Genomic DNA, 26,465 nt, shown 5'->3' with positions numbered 1-26,465 from the left:
CAGACAGATGGAAGGTTGTGATTGGCTAAAATACAACAAATAGGAATTGAACACACTGCTCAAAATTAAATAATCAGGCGCGCGAAAATTTAAAAAACATAGCGGTAGCGTTATAAACAAATTATTATTTTTCAATATTAATGATTTATTATACAATTCTCATAATTCTTTTTATTCCGTTATTTAATTAATTCCATTGTCCTATTCGTAATCATGAATAAAAAATTTATTTTTATTTATAAAAAGACGCTATGCGCCAATCACGGCTTCACATGACATGAAATGTGATGCAAGATATTAAAACACGTAGATGAAAAGAAACAGAGCATAGTTACGTGGATAAACCTGGGTGGGTTTATTTCATTATTTTTCGTTGCTGTTTTGCTTAAAAAAAGTTAATATATAAATGACGTGTTAAAATACGAAATATTTTTAATACCTATTTATGTTCGAGCCACATAAATTTTCACTTTAAATACGATACGTCATTCAGCAGTCGGTAGTAGCATTGATCATTTATCGGGCAATAGGTGTTGAGGTATAATTTTTATATATGTATACGTTGTAAATGGGTGTATAGGAAGATCTTATTGAAATTTAAAGATAATTTATCTTTGTTCCCATTTTTTTTTTCTTTTTTATACCACTGAGATGGCAAACAAGCACACGGCCCACCGGATGGTAAGCGGTTTTTAGTCAAATTAAAAATAAAAGTATAGTTTTTCCTTTCATTTAACTCTCACCTCCGAGGCCGGTGCTGTGATAAGCAAGTAACTTTATATATGGGTCTCGGATTCGATTCTAGAGTCAATCAATGCAGTATGGTAAACAAGCATACGGCCCGTCTGACGGTAAATGGGTTTACCGTAGCCTGTAACATCAGAGATGTCAAACACGCGTTATCGACCCTTAATACGCCCTTTTTGAAAAAGCTCATGGTGTAGTCACTAGAGGTGTAGTGCCTAAACTAAGGTTACCATTTTTCAGAACAGTCGGTTTCTTATTTTTCCAGAGGGAGACTGTACAAAAGTCGATTGCTTGGGTACCTCTGTCCCATTCGTGTTTCAACCGTGAAGCAGTTGTGTTTGCATGGCTGTGTTTCGGTTTGAAGGGTCGGATATGGCGTGAATTTACTGGGTACAGAGGAATAACACCCGAGTCCTCAGGAATGGCAACGCATGGGGGGTATCATGGGCGAAACAGTATACTCTGTTATGGCCATAGTACTGCTCATGTCTATAGGCGACGGTTACCACTTTCCATCAGGTGGGCCGTCAGCTTGTTTGCCATTCTAAGTTGTATAAAAAAAAATGTAAAAAAAGATGCATTCACTACCGTTTGTACCGCTTTACGTTGAATTTGTATTGGCATATGAATATTCAATGGTATAAAAACGTGTTTAATTGGACGATGATGCTCGTAACGTGGATAACCATCCTTCCTGTAGGTAATTGATAAATTTCTTGCCAGACATGTTGTTTTTTTTTATGGGTGAAAATGGTATGGTAACCCCGCCTTCGCTAACGGGATACGCTGGCGGAGCACCAGTGAAGGGTGATAGATAAGAATGAAAACAGGCCAGTTAGCCCATCATGATGAATACATCAGGAATTAACCATGATAGTTTCCAGGGAGAACCGCGAGGAGGTCGACCTGGTTGGGTGTATTGCTAGCAATGGGATTCTCAATCTCCATTACTAACAATCCCTTTCCCCCCAATAACAGTAGTATTAGACTATCTTATATTGTTATTACTACCTATTTATTCTTTGATTCCTTCTACCCAATGGTTGTCTGGAAGAGATTGCTTAGCAATAAGACCGCCTTTTGTATTACACTATACTTATCGAGAATTGTTCAATAAATCCTGTAATGTTGATGCAATAAACAAATAATTAAAAAATAAATAATTAAAAACAAAATTAAACAAATAAATAAATAAATATTATTTCGTACAGACCAGTATGTCATGCTTTAGAGCTTTCACCTTACATTATTAAAATGTGACAGTTCAAAAAAGGAATATATGTCCATAGACACACATTTATATATATATATATTTTTTATTTAAGTGTCCACTGATGAATAGAAGCCTTTCCCATTAAGGAAATTTTGCCAGTAGTTGCCGCGCTCGGCAGGCGGTTTGGCAACCGCAATTAGGCTTTTAGAGATGTTTTAAGAGGGACGCTGCTTCCCTCGACCATAAGTTAGTCGCCTCATACGACACACCCACGGGAAAGGAAGAGGTGGCCTATTCTATGCCGGGACACATACGACGAATATTTGCGTATAAATATATACTTAATAATATAATCCTTAATCCATGGATAATCATAAACCCATAAAATGCATTTTTATACTGAAAAAAATTACCTACTTCGTATATTCATCCATAATTTATCGTGCATAAAATACTGTTAAATTTATTAGTAGTAAAATTTTAATTTGATAAATCTAAACATTGAAAAAATCCTTAATTTTTATCCTTACTAATCCCATTTGGAAATAGGAGGTGAGAATCAATAATATATATATATTTTTTTTTCAATAATGCCTTTATTTAACAGCATTTACAAAACTATTAAAGTGAGAAGGCTTCTTTGAAATCGTAGTCGTCCTTTTTGGGTGCATTTGTTAGAGTAACATTTTCAAGGACACCAGCTAAATCCACAGCTTTCTTCTCATTCCTCACTTTCTTCTTTTTGTCCTTTTTGAATTGCATTTTCCTTATTTTATTCTGCTTTGTGTTGCCCTCGAGAAGCATTTCGGGGTCAGCTTTAGTGCGCTCATTGGATTTATTGCTTTTATCTAATTTCGACCTTATATTTAGCGCTTTAGGGAGCAAACTCGATTCATCTTCGTCGACTTGCATATTTTCGTCTAGTAGACTAACAGGACCAGTACTTGTGATCTGAAAGAAAATGAGATCTAATAATTTGCTTGAAGATGCTTCATTGGTAAAACACGTGTCGCAAAACAAGCATAAACAAAATGACAGCTGACTGTCATTTGCTTAGATTGATAGCTAATATGGAAGGTAGTGCAACTTCTGGTAGTAATAATTTATTTATTTAATTATATATTATCCCATTGGGTGAGCCTTACAGTCTTCCAATACTCCAATACGCTCACCCAGGAAAGCACGAGTACAATAACATATAAAAAGGAATATAACACAAAAATATTAAACAAAAAATAATATAAAAAGATTTAACTCAAACAAAAAACGTCTGAACACAAATACTCTGTGGTCACTCGACGAAACTCCAGCAAATTGGAAGCAAATACATCCAATTGGCAAATACATACTGGCTCAAAATATCATTGAGTAGTTTCAATGCAAGAGATAGGGGAGCTTAGCGAACTCTGTTCTTCGTAATGGAACATCGAATAAGTGCCGTCGACGTGCTCGTACGTAGTTACTGGGCGCTCCTATTGATATTCGAGAGTTGGCATTCACACACATACCAATGGCAGCGGAATTAAACAAAATAATTGTAATCAAAAATTAAAAAAAAAAAAAAACAACCTTTTCTTCTGTACTTCGTCCCTCCTTAAGATATATACATCTCCTATATACAAACAACAAATTTATTATTTTATTAATAAAATTAATATACCTTAACAGCTTCGCCATCAGTCCTATGTGCATCTAGCTCGCTCATAGCTTCCGTCTCCATCGCCTCGAACGAGTTGATATCGAATTCTTTAGCTATTTCGGTGACGATTTTCGCATCTACGTGAACCTCCGAGGCGAGAGTTTCCGGTGGCTCCGTGAAATACCGCACCTGTAGAACAATGCATACACAGTTAATTTTAAATTTTCGCGTTGTTTATACATCGTCATAGTCGTAGAATACTGACGGATCTATATATGTAATTTTTGTCAGATCCGTCAGTATTCTACGACTATGACGACATATTTGAATACACTATCGAGACATAACGTGATGTAAAAGCTTTTAAAAGTAAATAGTACCTACATACCTGCTTCTTTATCGCCGACGTTGCGACGTAGATTGCATTACGTTGTGGTCACGACAGGACTGTCGTGACCACTACAGTTCTGTCAGCCAGCAAAAATTGTTCCATCACGTTAAGTCCCAACAGTGTATTTAAATAAATGCATACATAGGCATATATATAAAGAGGCCGTGTGGATCGTGCCCACCCCAATTCATGTCTAAAAGTACATAATGTGATTTTTTTAACGGACCAGCCCCCCTCCCCCTCCTCTCCCAGTCCAAGAAATAAATTTAAATATGCCAATGAATATATAATGATGATAATAAAGCTAACAATGTAAACATTAATAAAGAATATTTTGGGGGAAAAGGATTGTTAGTATTACTAAAAATCCCATTGCTAGCAATATACCCAACCAGGTCGACCTCCTCGCGGTTCTCCCTGGAAACTATCATGGTTCATTCCTGATATATTCATCATGATGGGCTAACTGGCGTGTTTTCATTCTCATCGATCACCATTCACTGGTGCTCCGCTAGCATATACCGTTAGTGCAGGCGGGGTTACCATTCCATTTTCATCCACCAAAAAAAATGCTAATATACATTAAATTGAAACAAGTGCTATACATTAGAGTAATTACCTGGTGGTCAAACTAACTATAGTAAGAAATTAGTTAGAAAAATGTCCTAGTCTCCAAAATGAGCATAAACCAGACACAATAAAAAAAAAAACATATTTAAGAACAAACCCAGACCCGAGTCAATTTAGAAAAGAAAAAAAATACCCAAGCGAAAATTAAGCCAAATATTTTCATTTCAACGGTATAAAATGATTCCAGAAATTTTTATATTTCTCATTTTATGGGGTAGTATTTATTTATTAGGCTAAAAAAACAACCTCATTTCTGTATTTATATAAAGGTTTAGTGGAGAAATATAAACTATAAAACGCAAAAATATAAACGCTCTCTATAATTATAATAATATAATTGTGGTAACTATCATAGTTCCCTAATTTTTTGGACTAGAACATATTCTGACTACTGTAAATGAGAATATATATTACATTATATATCTATATTATATTATATATAATATAATATAGATAAAACACACAACACTCAACAAACACACCAGAGCCATCCAACACAATTCACACACATCAAACACAATTCAGTATACACTCAAAAGAGAAGGCGAGGTAGAAAACGGACTTAAAAAAAAAAACTGGGGCATATGTACCTTTTTTCCTGTGGGTTACAGCACGGGGTATGTTTTTAAGCCGACATAAGTCGAGAAGGTGAAAAACAAAAAATAATATAGATTATATATATAAAATTTGTTACCTTTCCAATGTTCCAGTCGTTGAGTAATATCCTAGCAGCTGCGTCTTGATCAGGCACGCCGCCTTTCCTGAACCTGCCCATACGTGACGCTAGACTGGCGAAGAATTCCTGCAAGCACAGATCATGTTAATAAATGTGATATTGATAGCGAAATTTTCCATGTAATGATGGAGTAAAAATATCTAGTTGAAACATTCAGACAACTTTAGGATGTAGAGACTCACATTTTAGAGGTTATTTAATAAAAGCTGGTAAAATAAAGTGCGAGTCGGACTCGCGCAACAAGGGTTCCGTACAAAATCATCAAGTTGATATTTTTTTTTGTGAAATAACTACAAATTTATGATTTCAGATTTTTTCCTTGTGTTGCATGACATTGCTTCTTGCCAAATGTCATGATTATAGTTCAACGGTAAGTACCCTATAGGTTTTAAATCCCTTTGCGAATGTCAAAATATGTGATATAAATGAAACATAAACGGCCGTATCTTTTGATTGCATCGATTTAGAAGCTTAATTTTTTCACTGCTTTAAAAGATTGCAGTCCTGAGTATATAATATTAATTCCAACTTGATACCTCAACGCGTTCCTAAGAAAATGGTCTTGACAGACAGACGGACGGATGGATGAACAACGCAGTGATCCTATAAGAGATCCGTTTCTCCTTTGGAGATATGGACCCTAAAAATAGAAAAAATAATTAATTACCTGTGGTTTATTGAAGTCCGGTACACTATACAGATCAATGAGTGTCTGTTTGTTGGCCCGCTGCAGTATTGCAGTGGCAGGTGTGACTGGGTCCTTAAGGCTGCCCACACGGATTGCATTCTTGAGGGCCACAGAAGCATCACCCTCCGACCCTGAGTGAAACACAATACCAGGGCTGTCCAAGATTTTGATCTTTGAGTCTAATTGGACCGTCTGCATTTGTCTGTAAATATTATTAAATTATTATTTGATAATATAGGAACATAGTGACTTGGACTCCTATTATTGTGAGTTAAAATTTTACGTCAGTTTATATTTTCGACAAACCCATTTGTATCAAAAATACCTTTAACAAACCAAACTAATTTGAGGGGCATGAAGTGAGTTTATTTATTTTGTGTAATATGGTTGGCAACCAAACTTATGACACTTAAACTTATGGTCCTATTTATAGTAAAAGAACACAACATCTGATGAGTACTTACAAATTTAGAAGGATGACCAGTGCGTTACACTCTTTTGTGATTGTGATAATAAGATGTTCTGAAGGTACAGTATTAAGTAATTTCACTGTTATATGTAACTTTTTGAACTATTCAAGTACATAATACAAGCAACTGTTTTGTTATAGAAATGGGTGAGAATGAGCTGTATGCACTCATAGATAAGTTGTTCAAAATCTTACTTGTACTGAATATATAAATGAATAGAAAGAAAGAAAGAAAGAAACTTTAATTTACAGAAATAAAATACATATTAAAAAACAGAATACAGTTAATTAGCAACCCGCCCTGGCTTAACAAGGGTAGGTAGACATCTAATTTTTTTAAGAATAAATTACAGCTCATGTTACTCATTGATATTTAACTTTATCAAAGTGATTAAATTTTAAAAATTGATTAATATATATTTAGAGTTTATCAATTACTAGTGATCTGGCCTGGCTTTCCATGGATAGATAGTTTTCAAAAATAATATATAACATATGTTACTAGATGATAATGTAACTTTCTATGGGTGAAAGAATTTTAAAAATCAGTGGAGTAGTTTTTGAATTTATCCATAGCAAACAATCAAATCTTTTCTCTTTATAATATTCATATAGAAGAATAAATTTATTAATTTATTATTAATAGATTAGTAATTAATCTTTGGTACTGACATATAAGTTACAAAAATACCTTACTTGGTAACGCCAGGAGTACTGCCAACGTTGCAAGCCTTGGACCTGTTCAGACTGTTGATGATGGAACTCTTGCCGACATTGGGTAGACCCACTACTCCAACTGTGATCGATGTCTTGATCCCCTTATTGCGACAGTAGTTACCCAGTAAACTCATTAAAAGCTCAGCCCCTACACAAGCTGAACCTGAAAATAAATTATATTACGATAAATAATGATGTTATTTTTATTATAATAAAACTATTCATTTATACAGCTTCAAATGACAACAAGCCGACGACGAAGGGGGAAGGGGGATTATTAGTAATGTGGACATTACTAGCAATGTGCCCTGGCAGATCGACCTCCACATGATCCCCCTTAGAAACTATAGTGCTGAAATCCAGGTGTATTCATCACGATGGGCTAACTGATCTGCCTTTTCTTCTGTTTCCTACAGGACAGGCTCAGCCTAGTGTAGGAATCAATGATAAATTCTGTGCTAATACAAACATCCTCACATATCATCCCTCACTGGTGCCTCGTTAGGATATACCGTTAACACAGGTGGGAATATCATAACATTAGCTTCCATTATAAAAAACAAGCCCTTTAATGGAAAGTGAACTGTTGACTAAAGACAGGAACAGGACAGTACTGTACCAGTAACAGAAGACATTTTGATGGTACAGCATCAATATGCCCATGCCTACTTAGCAATGTTTGAATGGGCAGTAGAATCATAAATACTGTTCAAAAAGCACTTGTAGTTAAGTTTACTTGAATAATAATTTAAAATTGTTTTCAATAAAAAAATAACAAATTTAAATTGTGGAATAAACAGATATTTTGATTTAAAAACTAAACTATGTTCTGATATAAGTGATATTATTGTTCTGCTCTAAATCTGTTATTTCTTTTTTGGTAAAAAATGCATTTTTAATATTTTGTCAACCGATTATGATATAATTTTAATGGGACCAATTTGTAAGTATATATTTATATCATTTGAGATAAAAAAAAAAAGAATTTCAAATTCGAATTTCCAAATCAGTTTATAACTGACAGTTTACATATGTAAAACCAGTCAGGGTTTTCATTTCGCTGTTTATGTTTATAGGATGGTTAAATATTATTTTTTAAATAAATGAAAAGGAAAAATTATTTATTATCTATATTAAACTATACCTTTCATTTCTTTCTCTTTGACTATATGTTTCATTTTTTTCCTTCCCAAATTGTGTTGCTGATCTTGTGTGGATGCCTTGAACGGCACAGCTGGCGCAGATCTGCGTAGGTATGTAAGCCAAGCCGTTAGATTGTTGCGCGGCACTAAATCAGACTTGTTTAGTACTAGGACAAGTCTCTTGCCCGATTCTCTTACTGCTTCCTCCACTTGAGCACACCTTGTACCTATTCAACAATATATAAAACATGAAGTGCTAATAATTAAACTAACTCAAATAAGAAATATAACATTATCAGGCTAGGCTTTACTATCCAGGGGTCCCGAGATCGAATTTCAGCTCAGAGCTCTGTAATTTCCAAATTCATGATTGTTTCTTTTAAAAATAACTGTCCTCCTTCATGAACAACAAAAACATGTAAATGTATTCCATAGCATACTATAGCAGCCGTTAACTGTCCACTGCTGAACATAGGTCTCCCTCAAAGAAAGGTTTTGCCAGTAATTGCCACACTTGGCAGGAAAATTGGCAATTGCAGTTATGCTTTGGTGATGTTTTAAGAGGAATGCTGCTGGTCATTTCTCAACTATTAAGTTTCCTTAGTCCCATAGTCTTATATGATGCTGTTTTATGTATATTCAGTGATATTTATTATTAATACCTACCCAGAGGGTCTCTCGCATCTACTACTTCTAGAATGACTTCAGCCTCTGATATTACTTTTTTGAACTCCCTGTAATATGTTTTGAGTGAGTTCTCTTGTCTTCTATCTTTGCCAAATTCAACTTGATCAGTTTCGTTATCATTAGCTTTAAAAGCATCATGAACTTTGCCTCTCGCTTCAGCATTTGCTACCTGAATATAAAAGGAAAAAAAAATATCAAATTATTTTGTATAATAACTGTATTCCGCATCTTTACCTGCATAATAATAATTTATCTATTGTTTTTGTGACAATCAGATATATATAATAAACTATTATAATTAGAAAATTCAATTAAAATACAGTAGGATAAAGTATAGACCAAAACAAAGTTACAATAGGTGGTCTTATCGCTAGGACAATCTCTTACAACCTTTCTAGCTACCTTAGTAAATTTAATAAAATAAAACTCAATCTATAAACTTCTTGTCTTTATTATTTTATCAGTTTAGGGAATTTAAAAAAGTAGGGTGTTTTTAATTATTACTTGATCATACTTATACAATATTTATTGTGGCAATCAAGCATATGGTCTATCTAATGTTCAATATTTATTAATATTATAAATGTGAAAGTTTGTGAGAAATGATGGATGAATAAACGTTACTTTTGCATGCAAAAACTACTTAAGAGATTTGAGTGAAATTTGATATACAAGGTCCTCTGCCAAACATGAATCTCCCCCTATTAGGGGTTTTTGTCAGTAGTAGGTTATATCCTAATTGAAATAAATATAAAGTTATACAACTAGAATTAAATCTTTAATGTAAAATTTGTAAAGAACATATTATATTTTGTATAAGAACAAATACTATACCAATGTATCCATGCTGATATTACTGTTTTTCTTTTCTTCTAACTTCTTTTGCTTTTCTAATTTCGCCAATTCCTTTCTTTTTTGTCTCTCTTCTTCTTTATGCTTTTTCATGGCCTCAACCTCTTTCAATATGTCCTCTTTAAAAGGGCATATGTTTGGAATCTGTACAGGCTTGGGTTTCTTTGATTTTGGATTTTTCTTTGCCTCCTTCTTTAATTTACGATTGTGCTCCCTCACCTTTTTTTCTATTTTGTAACGGAGCCTTGCTGGCTGTCTTTTTGATGGTTTCTCTATGTATTTAAAATTTTATAATTAGCAAAAAATACAAAAAAAGTCTAAAATAATTAATAAAAAAAAATGGAATATATCATCAGTAACTAAAACTAGTATATTTGAACATGTATTTTAAATTTACTTGAATGTACTTTTTATATTTTATTAGCTGTTATATATATCCATGGTATATACAGTTAATTAGGAAAATGAGAAAATTCCTAAAATTACAAACCACCAAATATTTATATATTTCTATTATTATGATAATAAATATTCATAAGGGTTACTTAAATAATTTTTTTTGTACAGGGTATAAGGGACAGGTTGGCCAAAAGGAAAACAACTAATTCAGATGAATAGTCGGAATCAGATGGTAGATTATTGTCCTACCAGAAATGCCCAACTACCATATAGTTAATGATTCTAAGTTTTGTCATTACACAATGTATTTGAAATTTTACAATCCACACAATGCATGATTTGTATGTATAGCACATCAATAGCCTTTCTTCATAGGTAGTTTCGTGTTCTTGTAGTGTTCATACAGCTGATTCTATGCATCATGGTAGGATTTTAACATGTGTATTACATTACATTGCTGTTGTTTGGTATTTCAAAGTATTTTACTGTAAAATATTATTATTTCCATTATGATAACATGATTTTGAATGAAAAAAAAAAATTGAATTTTTCTGGAAAGTATCTCCATTGGTTTTTAGTTCAGAATAATGGACTATTTCAGTTTTTGCCAACCTGTCCCTTACACCCAGTCTATTCTCACAACAACTTAAGCATATGTAACAAAAATTAAAAACAATTTACATGTGTTTTACACATGGAAAAATATAGTTATAGACACTCAAAAAAACCTGTCAGACCTGTGTTATGCAGTGTAAATAAATGGAATAAATTCTGCTTAAAATTGTTATTCACAATTAATTATGCCTTATGATTACGTACAAAGAAAAGTAGTTTTAAAACACTGATAATTAAATAATTACAGTATAGAAATAAAAAAAAAACTGTCAACTTAACCTGAAAAATATATAGACTTGTTCAAAATCTATATAGACCTATGGGTAGCCTAAATGTTTTCTAGTTAATTACACATAAAGTGTAATTCAAAGTAAATTAAATAGATAAATTATGTTTGTAGTTTTTGCTTTAACCTAATTGTTTTCTTATTACTGAGCACATTGGTTATATTTATATTTCTAATAATAGATAATGGAAGAATACAATTAGAAGATACTTACTCAATTTAAATTTAGCCATATTTCTCTTTATTTTAAATCACTGTTAGGCACTTGAAAGTGTTATAATGATTATTATTTAAAATTAAATTAAATTAACACACCATAAAGAACAAAATCACATTTCTTTGACAGATTCAAAGTTTGACAGCCGACATTTTTTTTTTTTTTTTAGTACGTTTGTTCCGTTTGGAACAGGCTAAGGTCGGAGACCATGCTGCCTAGTCTTCAAAAAGATAATTTGTCTGGAATAGCCGACATTTATGTTACTGACAGATTTGATTTGACATTATAATTTTTTTTACTACTCTACTTATGTATTTTCTGCAGGACACTATCCTTAATCTATGACACAGAACAATTAGTTATCGTGTTAATTACTTATAATATTTATTTTATATTTTAGTTGTAGTTTGTATTATTAAAAGCGTATAATATTCAGACTACTTGTACTATGCTAAATCCATCTCTAAAAATGATTAGAAAGCTAATATATCTAACGAGCGATTTAGATTAATTTTATTTAACTATTATGAATTAGTTTTATCTATTGCTGCTAGATCGCTAATGGCGCTGTTCCTTAAGGAAAATGTATTTATCTTTCCTAGTGATCTTAAAGCAATAGTTTTACGTAATATTATGTTAACATTTTGTTATCATTGGTTTTTAGATTAAAATTTTTGGTCTTAGTCGTAGTTATCCAATTTGACACAAACTAAAAGCTAACTATCCGTTCATTTTGTTCTTAGGTTCCTTTTTAATAATTTGTCCCGTTTCCTGTTTGTTTCATAAAAAAAGTTTGCATGAAGGCCACGTCATCTCAAAATTCTTCGAAAAAAAAACTGTTCATTGAATTTGAAAACTACATTATAAAATAATCAGATGGGTACTTATTCATATCGATATATTATATTATATATATTGTAATAAGGCAGAATATAAATGGTTATACAATACTATACATATATATTTCTTATATGAGGCTTCTCGGTGGTGACAAATTCGTCAATAAATGAGTAGCGCCGATTTCATAGTGATTACTTATTGAGTAGTATTAGTGTATTTTTCATTTATTTTTAGTTTTCTCAATCGTTTTTATTGTTACCTTCTAGCTCTTCTCCTGTCTGTTGGTAAGCAATATACCTATTTTATTAGGTTAACTTCAACATGATTTTCTCTAGAAACCTTCGCGGTTAATTTTTAATGATTTTTTTGCAGGGTTCAGAGGAATAACACCTGAGTCCTCAGGAATGGCAACGCATGGGGGGTATCTCGGGCGAAACAGTATACTCTGTCATGTCCATGATACTGCTTATGTCTATAGGCGATGGTTACCACTTTCCATCAGGTGGGCCGTCAGCTTGTTTGCCATTCTAAGTTGAATAAAAAAAAAACACACACACACAACACAATCTCTTTTCTTGCCTTTTCCCATTATGTGCAGTCTTTTGTCCAGTCTTGTTTCATGTGTTGAAGTGGAAGGTCTTGATCGATCTTTGCGGAACTAATCTCTTGACGAACTGCAAAAGGGGCGGTGGTTTTTCGTTCTTGCTTTTTTTACACTTTTATATAAAATGTATGCATTAATGGCAGATATCTCCATTCCCCAAAAGAACATTTTCCTCTACCACTTAAGAGATTTTCTTCCGCACGATCAACACCACCCATTGCAGCCGTGTAGTTAACAACAATTTTTGGCTTTTCCACATTTTGTTGTTCACCTCTTACAAATCCTGTTTTTTGAAAAAAAAAATTGTAATGAATCCAGCGCTACCACTGCTGCTTAAGCGTAACCACCTGAACCAAGCACTTATTATAATGTAAACATAATAAACATATAATAAACACAGACGATTTCGCTTCTTAAGTCACAGATAATATAATACTATACTAGCCTAAGTGTTAAGGGCGCCGAGTCAGTAAAACATCTGTGTCGTCGGAGTCGCGACAGTGGATTTAATGTTAGCATTTTAATGTCGCAAATACAGCGACAACGTAGTGTAAAGGGAACTCTTTGTACTCCGTTATATATATATATCCGTTAATAGGTAAACAGTGAACATGGGCACTTATTAAACAAATCACGTCGCCATTCATTCATGGTCGGCAGAACGTTTTCGTGAATGAGCTCCCTTAGGGGACTCGACGAAGCGGCTGGCTGCCGTTGCCATATGACGCTTTGTTCGCGGCAGCAGCTGCGTTCGACTCGCAAAACGGTCGTTTGTACCTGCACAGGTAACAGAAGCAACAGGTCATTTCACCGGCGCGGGGAGCGCCGCTATCGGCCCGGCCGTCGCACTGCAGCGCACACAGTGGAGTCTCGCTCGTTCAGTCCAGTCAGTCGCGCTCTGTATACCGCGTTGATAATACAAGCGGCTGTGCTCGTTTCGAATAGCCATACGCGACTTTCCCGCGACGTAACTATTGCGGTGCCGAGTGATGTACGTGAACATAAAAAGTTCTTGTAAATTTCTTATCAACGGCAGTTTGTGACAGTGCAAATGTCTCCAAGCTTGGAAGGAATTATGTTCAACAGGAACACGAACCTGTCGGCACGCCGGCCGTTGTTGGTGGACGCGCAAAAGCCTCTTGTAGTCCCTCCACGCGTGCCTCCCCGCGACACTGGTCCACAGCGGCTGTTGCCTGCATCTCGAAACCTACCCGCCGACTATCCCTACGAATACCGACCGAATTACTGGAAACCTTCGAATGTCGAACTCGAGAAGCGATTGCAGGAGGCGCGAGCTCGCGAGAAAGTTGGCTACTTTCAAGACAAAGTTACGCCTCCCGAGCTAAGCTTAGACCGCAGGGAAGCAGAACTCGTATTTAAGTTCGACCCTCACGCTTCAGCGGATTATCTGTCAAGCCAGTATCGAGCTCCCACAGTGCATTATGTGAAGCCACCGACGCCAGCAAACGGGTTTTCTAACCGTCTACCAGAGAGAGACGGCCCCTTTGTTTTCGGTGTGCATAGTCCGAGCCAGTTCCCGATTTCTCGACGGGATGATGACGACTACGATTATTCAGAGGTGGCAGAGGCGAATGGCCGTCCTGTTGTTAGAGATGATGTGTCTGAAGATTTAAATTGTTGTGATAGAGTGAACGAGTGGACAGTACGAGATAAGAAAAGCAGGAGTACACTGAATAGGATGTTTCAAATAAGAGATAGAAGGAAGGTGAAATGTGGAAAAAAGGGGAAGATAAAGTGTGTGTTAGTGGGTGATGGGGCAGTGGGGAAAAGCTCACTGATAGCTGCATACGCTCAAGATACATTTCGAGAAGACTATGTACCGACTGCACACGACACGTTTAATGGTAAGTTTATACATATAACGTCATAGTTTAGAAAATTTGATAACATATTCAGCAGAATATCGTCAAGAATACACTTATACGAGTATAAAGAGTGTAATTTTTAGCTAGTAGGAATATGGACGAAAATGGTAGTGACTTATCGCGAACGACCCTGATCCATAAGATACTATATGTAATTATCGTGATTGCAACACAAATCATCATTAGATAACGCCGCAGCAGGAAAATGTACAATAAGTGCCTACCTATTATCAGGCGCCACAAAAGATTTTACGGACAGTTTGTGTATATCTACAGGTGCTGATTATGAAACGTATCTATTTATGAAAGTATTGGAAATTTAATAGGTTGATAAATTAATAATTACTATATGTTCTTAACCTGAATTAAACAAAGAAGAAATTCAGTACGTAGGAATGGGAAGGCGCTCTAAAAAAATTTTTCTACACTTCCAATAATAATAATAAGTTTCTTATTAACATTGTTATTGACACGTAATACATATAATAAACACTGTTATTACCCCAATATGCTTTCTTAGTAATACATGCATACTTACTTACTTCATTGATTCCACCTATAATTTTCTCTCAAATCACACAATAAAACAGCAGCAAAGAATTGAAGTAACCTTAATTTTTTGTTTGTTACCTCTAAATCCGTCAGTTTTAAACCGATTTGGAAATTTATTTTTTCATATGAAAGGATCTGTTTAAATATTGATCCCATACAAATTTTATCATAATCGGTTCAGGAGTTTAGTTTTTAAATCAAAATAACTGGTTTTGTCACAATTGGAGTCAGTTTTGTTGTTAGTCGAACGCAATTTAATAGTTATAGTTACTTATCTGCCCATTTCTTAGAAGCAATAAAAATCGGCTACTCCGAATTACAAGTAATATTAATTTAAAAGTCGTAGCCGTAACATTAAATGCTAGTTTGATAACAAAAAATATAACCCTGTGATAACATCCAGATATTCATGAAATTGAACAATTTTTCTAAAAGAAAATACCTAGTCGATATGAAAATGATATATCATTTTTCGCGTATTTTGTATGAAAGGTGTAAATTATTTTCATAATTCGACTGTGTTTCCCGAGGAAAGTTGTGTAGTTTCACATCTCTAGATTTCGTGTTTTTAGTTCATATTAATATTTTTATAAGTACTTCAAAAATTTCTGCATTTATTGTTTATTAAGTTTCACAAAATTAATAAAAATTTACATAAAAAAAAATCTCAGTGTAATTACTGTAATAAATTTATGTCGAAAGAATCTTCAACTTTTACTACCTTAGTTATAAGTACTACGATTTCATACCCATACTTAATATCTTTATATAAATATGCAACGTTCGCCATATAGTGTATGTTTGTGTCAACATTTTCCAATCCAAGTATGGAAAAAGGATAAGGAAAACTTTCATTGCAATTGTTATAAAGTTTAAGAGGAAAATGTATCAACAAACAAACTCCTTTTGATAATGTTATTACTAGGGATTATTTAGAAGATAAGAATATTAGGATCAAAGGTGTGGAGAGAGATTCTTTGACATTTATGTATTACGAACTAAAATAGTAATCGCAGATTTAACATTCAAATCCATTGATATTTATCCATCATTCTGCATTGGATCTGAACCCTTACAAACGGGAGTCAACGACACGCCGCCTCCCGTTCTGTACTAGTTAATTCTTAGGTCTTATCAACAAAGGAACTCGTTTTAACACACGTAACAATAAGTTGGCGGCCAGTTGGTTACCTTAAATTCCTTTTACGCTTTCTCAATTTAAATTTTTAAAAGCCGTAAGAATATAATTTTTATTACGTAACGTGTTTTTTAATTGTAGCAGTCTTCGATATGAAGGAGAAATATTGCGCTGTTACAAGTAATACTACAGTTAGAGAGAGTATTAGCTTTTTATCAGCATTGTCAGATTCGTACATAATTTGAAGAATATATGAATACATGTCTAGTAACCACTAACTTGCTAAAGTTTTATTAATTACTGACTTAATACTTTTTTTTCAATTAGGTAAATATGTTATACATAATACATAATTATATTATTTTTAGGTTAAAAACCTTAACATATTTTATATGTCGTGTGGAGTATTTTTCACGCTAATTACTTAAACCACTATTTTTAGAAAATAAATATTTACCTAATTTATAAACTAACCTTTATCTAATTATATAATAATATTGATTACAAACCTGCTTCAAGTTTTCTAATTTTATTATCGTTTCATTAAGTGCGTTTGTACCTACCTATTGTGCGAAATAAACAGCGTGTGTGTCCTATAATAATACGTCTTTCTGACTCATGTAGGTAACGTTTGACCAACTCTATGTTTAGAGCAGTGGAAATGACAAACGAGTTTTAAATTGATTTACTGGTACCTACAATGCGATTTATATAAAAGCAATTCTAAGCATCAGTGCATAACATCCCTATTCATTTGTGGATTCAGTCGCTCAGAGTTGACATTGATCGCAATCTGTTACATTGTATAGAGTAAAATATTTTGATTGTTCATCTCATTACGGGAATATTCTCTTTCTTTAATTTTTTAAATTACTTCAATATGGGGTTCTTCAAAAAGGGTATATTAAGGTTTTTTCAGGCTCGGCAACGTGCACACATCCCTGATGTTGCAGGCGTTTGTAGGCTACAGTCACTGTACCATCAGACGGGCTGTATGCTTGTTTGCCAGCTTTATGGTATTAAACAATAATAAAAGGTAAAATTTTTTTGTTTATAATAATTCTTTCCATAGACAAGTTTTTTTTTCTATGTTGATCCCATACATTTATCATTATTGAAGTCACTGATATTTTTTAACTTTTTTCTATTTTGAATTTGTTAAAAAAAATAAAAAGCACTTACCTATAATTTTTACTCCCGAATGATAAGTACAAATTAAATAAATCCACACCTTCTTATTGCAATTTTCCTATTTCCTCTCTTCAATAAGTACGTATGTATTATTCATAGATATTGTTTTGTCCGTTTCCTTATTTATTCATCACCTATCATTGCAAATATTGATAAACATATTGTCTAACAACATAGGTGAGTATTGTGCAGTGACACTTGAATTCACTTGAGTAGGTACCTATCACAATTTCATAGTTACGATTATGCGTCGAAAGCCTTATCACATAAAAATCGGAGTTAAAAAACCATCTTAAACGAAAGATTTCCTCTTTAGTAGATACTAGCGACCTGCGCTGACTTCGTTCGGGTAGATAGATAGAAAAATAAATTAGTATTTTATATTCTCTTTAATAGATTAATTTTTGTTACTTTGGATTATATTATCGTATAATTATCGTAATGATCTCTAATTTTTTTTTAAATAATATATATGCTATGTTATCATGATTAATATAGCTTTCCATAGGTAAAAGAATTTATTAAATCCATTAAGTAGTTCTTAAATTTATTCATTACAAACAAATATGCAAAAAACAAATCTTTTTTTCTTTATGATAATAGTAGAGATGTAGATAAGTAATTTGCATAATCAATTCTCTGCGAAAACAGCATAGATAAATAACAAATTTTAATAGCATTAATGGAAGTATTGGCTGAATTTGTTTTACGAATTAGGCAGTAGAAATCCTATAAAAAGATAACACAAAAGTGCTTAAAATGAAGTTTATTTGAATAAAGAGTATTTCTATTTTGTTGCTGAATGATTTTGTTAATACTCGGTTTCGGTCGTTATCATTAGTAAAATCAAGGCCATTTGTTTTTTACAACACAGGGGGCAAACGAGCATGCGGCTCACCTGATGGTAAGTGACTATCGCCGCCCATGATCACCCACAACACCAGCAGCATTGCAGGTGTGCTGCCGGCCTTTTAAAAAGGAATATACTTTTTTCTTGAAGGTTGTGTTGTCGTACCGGTTCGGAAATACTGCTGCTGGAAGTTGATTCCAAAGAATTGTTGTGCGTGGACGCACGCTTTCAAATTTGTTTAATGGATATACCATCTAAGTTTTTTTTTTGCTACAGTCTTCAACCATGTGTTTGGTTTCTTACGTTATGTTTATAGAAGCTGGTCGGAACTTCAAACCTAAGTTTTTTCTAGAAATCTCTGTGTACATAAAGCGTGACGCACAAGCTGTATAAGCATATCAATTCATCAATTTGTTACAGTAGTCTGTACTTAGAACGATACTATGTCATAAACGAAAATAATTACGTTTGTGTAAATGGTTAATTTCAGAGATTAAATTTTACGTTTTTTTTACAATTCTTAGTAATGACATCAACTTTTATATTACTGAAATATCAACAATAAAGCTGTTGGCTTAAGTACTGTGAAGGCCCTTTCTATTATATATATAATACAAAGGGTCCGTTTGTGATTATTTATTTGGCTGAAGGCCCACCTGATAGAAAGTCGTAACCGTTGCCTATACACATGAGCAGTACCATAAACAGAGAATACTGTTTCGCCCATGATACCCCCCATGCATTGCCATTCCTGAGGACTAAGGTTAAGGTTGTTATTCCTCTGTACACTGTAAATTCATTGCCATATCCCACCCTTCAAACCGAAACACAGCCATGCAAACTCAACTGCTTCACGGTAGAAACACGAATGGGACAGTGGTACAAAGCAAATGACTTTTGTACAAAGTCTCCCTCTGCTGTGATTATTGTACATGAATTTGTTGTTGTAAATCTTTATTACGATTATACATCATTTAAAAGATTAAACAGAAGTTGTGGTAACACTTGGCACATTACATTGGCCACCATCATCATAGCTATATTATTGTCCCATTAGTTGGTCGTTGCAATTCTGTTCTATTCTATCGATCCCTTTCAGACCTTGGATCTATTCTTTTTAAATTTAATATACTATTTCAAACTATATACTTATTTTTTCATCTTTCCCTGTCTTTTTATCCTAAATGGAAATGGCGGTCGTATTACAATGGACAACTAAACTATACCCTTTAGGCTTTTCATCATTTTATCGTATAAATTTCATTTATTCGCACAAAAATTTACATACGGTTTAGACATAAAATTTTTACCTGGTCTGTTTTTTTAAGGGATCTGTTGCGTTTATAAAGTCAAAGGTAAAATGAATGGGCTATACATGAACCTATCAGTTTTATCTTTAATCTCATGTCCACTTTCCATCAATAGAAGCTTCAATAATAAAAATATTAATGGGTTCATTAACTATGTTTACCATATTTTAGAGAGTGAATCGAAATATTTAAATTAACTAAATTTTTTATTGATACTAAAAATATTTTTCTCTTGAGACTGAGATCGAAGTTCGAAGCTGTATGTCTACAACATTGAGTATTAAAGTACCTTGACCTTTTACAAAAAGTATAACTAACATAACTGCATAAATTATGTGAATTTTCGAATAGTAATATTTTTGAACAACGTGAACCTAAGGCACTCCGCATGCTTTATCACGTCAAAAGGACAAGGTGATATGCTTCACGTGTTATGCGTGTCATTTATTGATTACGTTGGCATTCTTTGACAAGTTTACAATATAAAAATTACCAGAGGGAGACTAGTAAGCTACTCTTACAGGGTAATAACATAGCATGGTGTACCATAAGCGTCACATAGTATTCTGTGATATCCATAGTGCATGAACAGAAATGTCTATAAGCCACGGAAATCATATTCCATCATATTAATTGTTAGCTTGTTTACCATTCTATATTGAATATAACAATAATATATTTATTTTGGTATATGCTTTTGTACATTCACTTTTAATATAGATATTAGGTTATAACGAAAATTTATCAGTCGGAATTATCCCTTAAAAGGATTTCTTCCAGTCAACTTTGAGAACTCGAAAGGAGGAAGTATCTATAGGATTTGTGTATATTATAGTAAATACATATATAACTATATAGTAATAAAAGAGAGGTTTTAGAAAACATGTATTTCAGATCAGTGCAGGTAAAATAAAAGATAAATATTATTTTATTTAAAAAAAAAACTGTAATATATGTATAAAAAACTGATATTCAGATATTCTCGTTGAAAGTCTAACATATATGGTGCAAAAATAATATGATACATTATATAGGTATATATGTATACATTCTCTTTCGAATTACTATGCAGTTATTTTAGTTAATTTGTAGAAAAACAAAATCATATTCATATCACGCGTGAAGACAAAACACCCATAGAATAATATTAGAAATACCATAAAAAAAACAAATTCCCACCATAGCTCCACGTCTATTTCGGGTCAAAGCCCCTATTTAATATGTATTCACTATCCCCGGGACTAATTAATGTTGTGTTACACCGCTGTAGACTGCATACAAAATACTTATTAAATTTTATTATGACTGTTTGGACCTTTTATTGTTGATCTATTAGCATTCACGTGTTTGTTTAGAAATCTACATTAAAAGATTAGACAATGCGACATTTATTTGTAAACTGTATCTGCATAGAAATGTAAAAGGAAGGAAAAAATAACTAAAATGTTCTAATTTTTTTTTTATTTTTGGAGGGCTTTTATCTAAATTGTTAATTTCTGATTTTGTATTCCAATTGTTGTGTTTATGTTAAAACAAGTTTAGCCCTATGGATTTGATTGCTAAAAAACGAAATTTTAACTACTAGTAGCATTTTGCTAGCAATGTAAGTTAACCAAGTAATTTGTGAACTTATTAATAGCAGTCAATATTTTAAATAAACAACAAATGTATATTCATGTAAGTACCTATTTTTTATAATGGATGATAATGGAATGGTAGCCCCACCCGCGCTATCCATATACACCGGCGGGGCACCAGTGAAGGATGATAGATGAGGATGAAGCAGGTCAGTTAGCCCATCGTGACGAATTCAACAAGAATTGTTCACGATGGTTTCAAGGGGGAACCACGTGGAGGTCGACCTAATAAGGCATATTGCTAGCAATTGAGTTGTCAAACTCCATTGCTAACAATCCCTTTCCCCCTCGTAAGTACCTATTCGAATGTTTGTTTGTAATTGGGTATATAGGAATCTAAGTAGGTACTTCGTTGCGATGAGTATAAATATCTATGTAAATAGGTTTATAATACCTATTCTTTTGATAATATCCACCTATGGAAAACTTTAAAAATATTTTCTTTCAAATATGGTATATAGGTAAATAATATTTAAATTCAACAAAGGTTTACAAAATGTTATCGCGACCTACGTCAATAATCTTAAGGCAAAACGAATGTTTATCGATTTGAGATAATGGAAGTACATACATAAGTACGAAAGTATTTACCATATGTTTTAATATATTATGTATATATATATATATACACAGGAAAATAATGTCTGTTAAAATAATACATGGCTCTTGTTTGTTTTAACCGATTTAAAAAAGAAGCGGTTTTCGATTCGTTTGTATTTTTTTGTATGTTTGTTACCTCATAACTTTAATAGTTATAAACCGATTAGAAAAATTTTTTCTTATCTGAAAGGATATACTCATAGATGGGTCTCACAGAAATTTTATCAAAATTGGTTCATTAATTCAGTTTTTGAATTAAAAAAAAAACTGATTTTGGCAATTGAAATCAGTTTTTTTTTATCGTAGTGGTCAAGAATGGTAACGCATTGAGGGGTATGTCGAATTGTAACGCGGGTGTCACAGTTTAATCTATGGTCTCTTCAGGTTCAGGTGGATCGTCACATTGCTACTCTAAGTTGCATAAAAATATGAATACTTCATCGTACGAGACAGTGTAAACCCAAAATAAAATCTTGGTCAGAGTAGCAACTTTGTATAGCGGTCAAAATGGAAAAACTTGTAGTTGAAATATATCTCTAACTAGTGACCCGCCCCGGCTTTGCACGGGTGCAATGCTGATACTAAATAGCGCCGCCGGGCCTCCCTTTACATTACGACATTACATTAGAAACCTCTAAAATTATCAGTGTTCCTCTACTATTTTATGTATGTATTATACATATAAACCTTCCTCTTGAATCACTCTATCTATTAAAAGAAACATCAAAATCCGTTGCGTAGTTTTAAAGAGCTAAGCATACATAGGGACAGACAGACGGGAAGCGACTTTGTTTTATACTATGTAGTGATTAAAATATTACGACTCACCCAGACAATAGAGAAGTAATTTGTCCTTATCATTGTATCTCGGAACAAGTGTAAAAATAACACAAAGTATAAATAGAGGACATGCTTACCTGTAAAACAAAGGTCGCTTTGTTTAACTTTACAGAGAATAATGAAGAAACCAACAAAAGGCAAATCCCTTTAACGGTATGGTATGGTAAGTTTAGATACTAACTTGTTTGCGAAGCCGCAAAAACAGCGAAAGTACAGAATGGGACGTAGTTAGCCTATTGCTGTCTTCAAATACGACGTGGCCATTTAAGTGATTGCTAGTTAGTAAGCTATTAGTACGCGGTATGCTTTATCGACGCATTGTTATGTACGATATTCATAATTATATCCTTCTTAATATTATAAATGTGAAAGTGAGTTTGTTTCTTTTCATCTCTAGGCATCTTAGTGGGTCATCTAAGCTAGCTTAGTATGTTTGGTTTGTAAAGTTTCATCCCAACCACCTGTACGAGTGGCAGTCTTCCACCGTGCGTTTTTCAAGCCACTTTCATCTACGCACAACCACTCTTTGGAATCAACTTTCAGCAGCAGTATTTCCGAACCGATACAACATCATAACCTTCAAGAAAAGAGCATATTCCTTTTTAAAAGGCCGGCAGCACACCTGCAATGCCGTGGTGTTGTGGGTGATCATGGGCGGCGGTAGTCACTTACCATCAGGTGAGCCGCATGCTAGTCTGCCCCCTGTGTTGTAAAAAAAAAATTAAGGAAGTATTTATTTAGGATGAAGAAAGACATAACCTACTTTTCCCCGAACATTCAATACATCTTACGTGGATGAAGTTATGGGTAAACTTTGGTAATAAATAAAAACAGTTCTATCTAGACCCCAAGCAAGCAAATGTAGATATTATGGCTACTAGACAAATGATAGATTTATTTTTAATACATGCGATGTTTTACAAAAAAAAAAAATTCGAGAACACAGATATTTATAAAATATGCTGATTATTGTCGAAGGACCACTTTTATGTTTATATAATATGCTGGTTCTTGTTGTATATATTATTATTTATTTATTAATTAATAGCCTAATACAAATAATCATACTTATGACTATACATTTTTATACGGGAAACAAACTTGCAACTATTCCTGGGGAAAGTTATTGTTAAACCGCTACACTATTAAAGTTACAGTAATTAATGAATCACTTTTTAACAGCATAGGTATTTAATAAACAAAACAAGGATACAATATTATCGCTTCAGTTTAGATAGATACAGTTTATTAAGCCAGTATGTTGTAAAAAATATATGAAGTACCTTCTTAGGATTGATTATATAAACTTTCTAACAATTTTCATCTGATCAGATGGAATTTGATAGTTTTATCATTATGGGTCTACTTTTGACAGATTTAGTTCCCTATATAGTCGCAAAACTATCAATTTTAAATAGAAATTTCAAACAATTGAGTTAAAAATTTGTCAATTATTATGACAATGGCTTAACTCCTAATTACATCTGAATTTATAATTAAAATACGAAGTTGGTTCGAGTACAAAAACTAAAGTAATATAACATGAACATATGTAAAGCTTTTTATCAAAAAATTTCCGAGGCATACCTAATTAGAAATACACTTAACCTGGAATATATACGTTAGAGCCCAAACTACCAGTATTTAAGATAAGCAATGTAAAATAGACGCAAAGGGGGAAAGGGTTTGTTAGCAATAGAGTTTGACAGCTCAATTGCTAGCAATAAGCCCTATCAGGACGACCTCCACGTGGTTTTCCCTGGAAGCCATCGTGAACAATTCTTGTTGAATTCGTCACGATGGGCTAACTGGCCTGCTTCATCCTCACCTATCTTTCACTGGTGCCCCGCCGGTGTGTACCGATAGCGCGGGTGGGGTTACCATGCCATTATCACCCATAAAAAAAAATAGAGCGCAAAGTAAACCATTTAGACATTTTCAAAAGTTAATAGTGGCACAGATAATACAATAATATGATAGTGGTTAACAACAATTTGATATGTTTACCAATATTTGATTTTATTTAGTTTTTATCTTACATTATAAATAACTGAATACAATAAGTACATAAAAATTTAACTGTCAATACAAAACAGTCAATAACTTATGTCCAAATGGTTTCCGAGAGGAATACGTGCATAAGTTAATGTGAAAGCTTGAAAACAATAAACTTTCGCCTCTAAAAACGTTAACATGCAATAGACTTATTGTTGTACCTACTTAGGTATATGCTTGAACGTAGATATACAGCTTATATGTATGTATTATCATCATCATTGTATGATGATGTATGTATAGTTTGTTTAAATAGAACATAATGAAAATTTTTAACAAACGAATAATTAAACTGACCGCAAGACAGTCTTTTGAGATCAAATAGTAAATACAAATTTAAAATCCATTTAATATATTGAATGTTTAACGCAGAGTATGTTTCCGTGAATAAATACAACAAAACTTGGTTAGTTTTTTTTATATACGTTTGAAACATCATTATCTGCATAAAGAAATTGTCACCACTCCTTCGTATTCTCAGATTCTTTAAATCTTTCTAATGTCTTAATCCCAGAATACATCAGTGGAAGAGAAAACTCGAAATAAAACTGTTTAATAAGCCGTCTAGTCAACATGGGAATACCTAGTAAAATAGGTAATATTGGGGGGAAATAGGATTGTTAGTAATGGAAACTGAGAATCCCATTGTTAGCAATATACCCAACCAGGTCGACCTCCTCGCGGTTCCCCCTGGAAACTATCATGGTTAATTCCTGATGAATTCATCACGATGGGCTAACTGGCCTGTTTTCGTTCTCATCTATCATCCTTCACTGGTGCTCCGCCAGCGTATCCCGTTAGCGCGGGCGGGGTTACCATACCATTTTCACCCATCAACAAAAAAATAGGTAATATTCTCTTCGTATGAAAAGAGACTAATATTGGGTTATTATGGTGTTATAACACATTTAGATATACAATTTATAAAAAAGAGCTTTATTCTTATCCTAATTAAAATTGACTCTATTAGAACTTGTTTTTGTGTTTTTAAATTATTGCTACGTAATCGTAATTAGACACGTACATCTGAAAGTTTTTAATAATTTGAGATATACATGTCTATCTAAATTTATAAATTAGAACAAACTTCTCTCTTTTTACTGTAAAGTTTTGTGTTGTCCATTAATACCTAAACCGTGTTTTAGTAGCGTATTTTAAGGACCATTTGCGCAATATAGCGGTCCCCGGAACGCGCGCTCATAAAATAATCAAAATAAAACTTTCTACAATGTTTGTTGTAGGTTGCAACATAATTGCCCTATATTCAGACGATCCATATCTACCCAGGGAGTATTGCAGGGAGTGTTGCAACCTATTCAGGTCACAAATTCACAGTCTACGTCATTTAAGAACGGCACCCGACCCAATAATCCAATTACACACTGATATGACTAAAATAAACTTTCTCACTATCATTACATTATCGGCCACGCGGTCACTATTAATTAAAATTCTTTTACTGTGTTTCATTCGTATATACATGACTGTTATCTAAACTATAACATTTACAAAATATCAACTTCAGTTCTATTAA

At 33.3% G+C, this 26,465-nt stretch overlaps 2 protein-coding genes and 1 long non-coding RNA gene across 3 annotated transcripts in view; 2 read left to right on the top strand and 1 right to left on the bottom strand.

Moving 5' to 3' along the window:
• Positions 1–359: 359 nt before the first annotated feature.
• On the top strand, positions 360–6,564 carry LOC116413589 (uncharacterized). The gene is made up of 3 exons (XR_004224181.2): positions 360–538; positions 5,667–5,726; positions 6,478–6,564. It is a non-coding gene; the product is annotated as an uncharacterized LOC116413589 (long non-coding RNA).
• On the bottom strand, positions 2,537–11,581 carry LOC113511612 (guanine nucleotide-binding protein-like 3 homolog). Its single transcript, XM_026895269.3, has 9 exons — positions 11,426–11,581; positions 9,894–10,183; positions 9,039–9,228; positions 8,375–8,599; positions 7,210–7,393; positions 6,024–6,246; positions 5,315–5,422; positions 3,621–3,788; positions 2,537–2,911 (listed from the first exon to the last, which is right to left on the bottom strand). The coding sequence occupies exons 1-9, from the start codon at positions 11,442–11,444 to the stop codon at positions 2,582–2,584; spliced, it is 1,737 nt and encodes a 578-aa protein (XP_026751070.2). The 5' UTR covers positions 11,445–11,581; the 3' UTR covers positions 2,537–2,581.
• A 2,144-nt stretch (positions 11,582–13,725) lies between these two features.
• Positions 13,726–26,465, top strand: part of LOC113511713 (uncharacterized) — a 68,220-nt gene continuing 55,480 nt past the window's right edge. Inside the window, exon 1 of the mRNA XM_026895418.3 lies at positions 13,726–14,737. Coding sequence (XP_026751219.1) covers positions 13,924–14,737 — 814 coding nt within the window. The 5' untranslated portion in view covers positions 13,726–13,923. The remainder of the gene's footprint in view (positions 14,738–26,465) is intronic.

This window comes from Galleria mellonella, unplaced genomic scaffold, assembly GCF_026898425.1.
Source record: "Galleria mellonella isolate WM207_F2 unplaced genomic scaffold, CSIRO_AGI_GalMel_v1 utg213, whole genome shotgun sequence".
NCBI classification, from domain to species: domain Eukaryota; kingdom Metazoa; phylum Arthropoda; class Insecta; order Lepidoptera; family Pyralidae; genus Galleria; species Galleria mellonella.
This window is presented reverse-complemented; position numbering and strand designations above follow the sequence as displayed.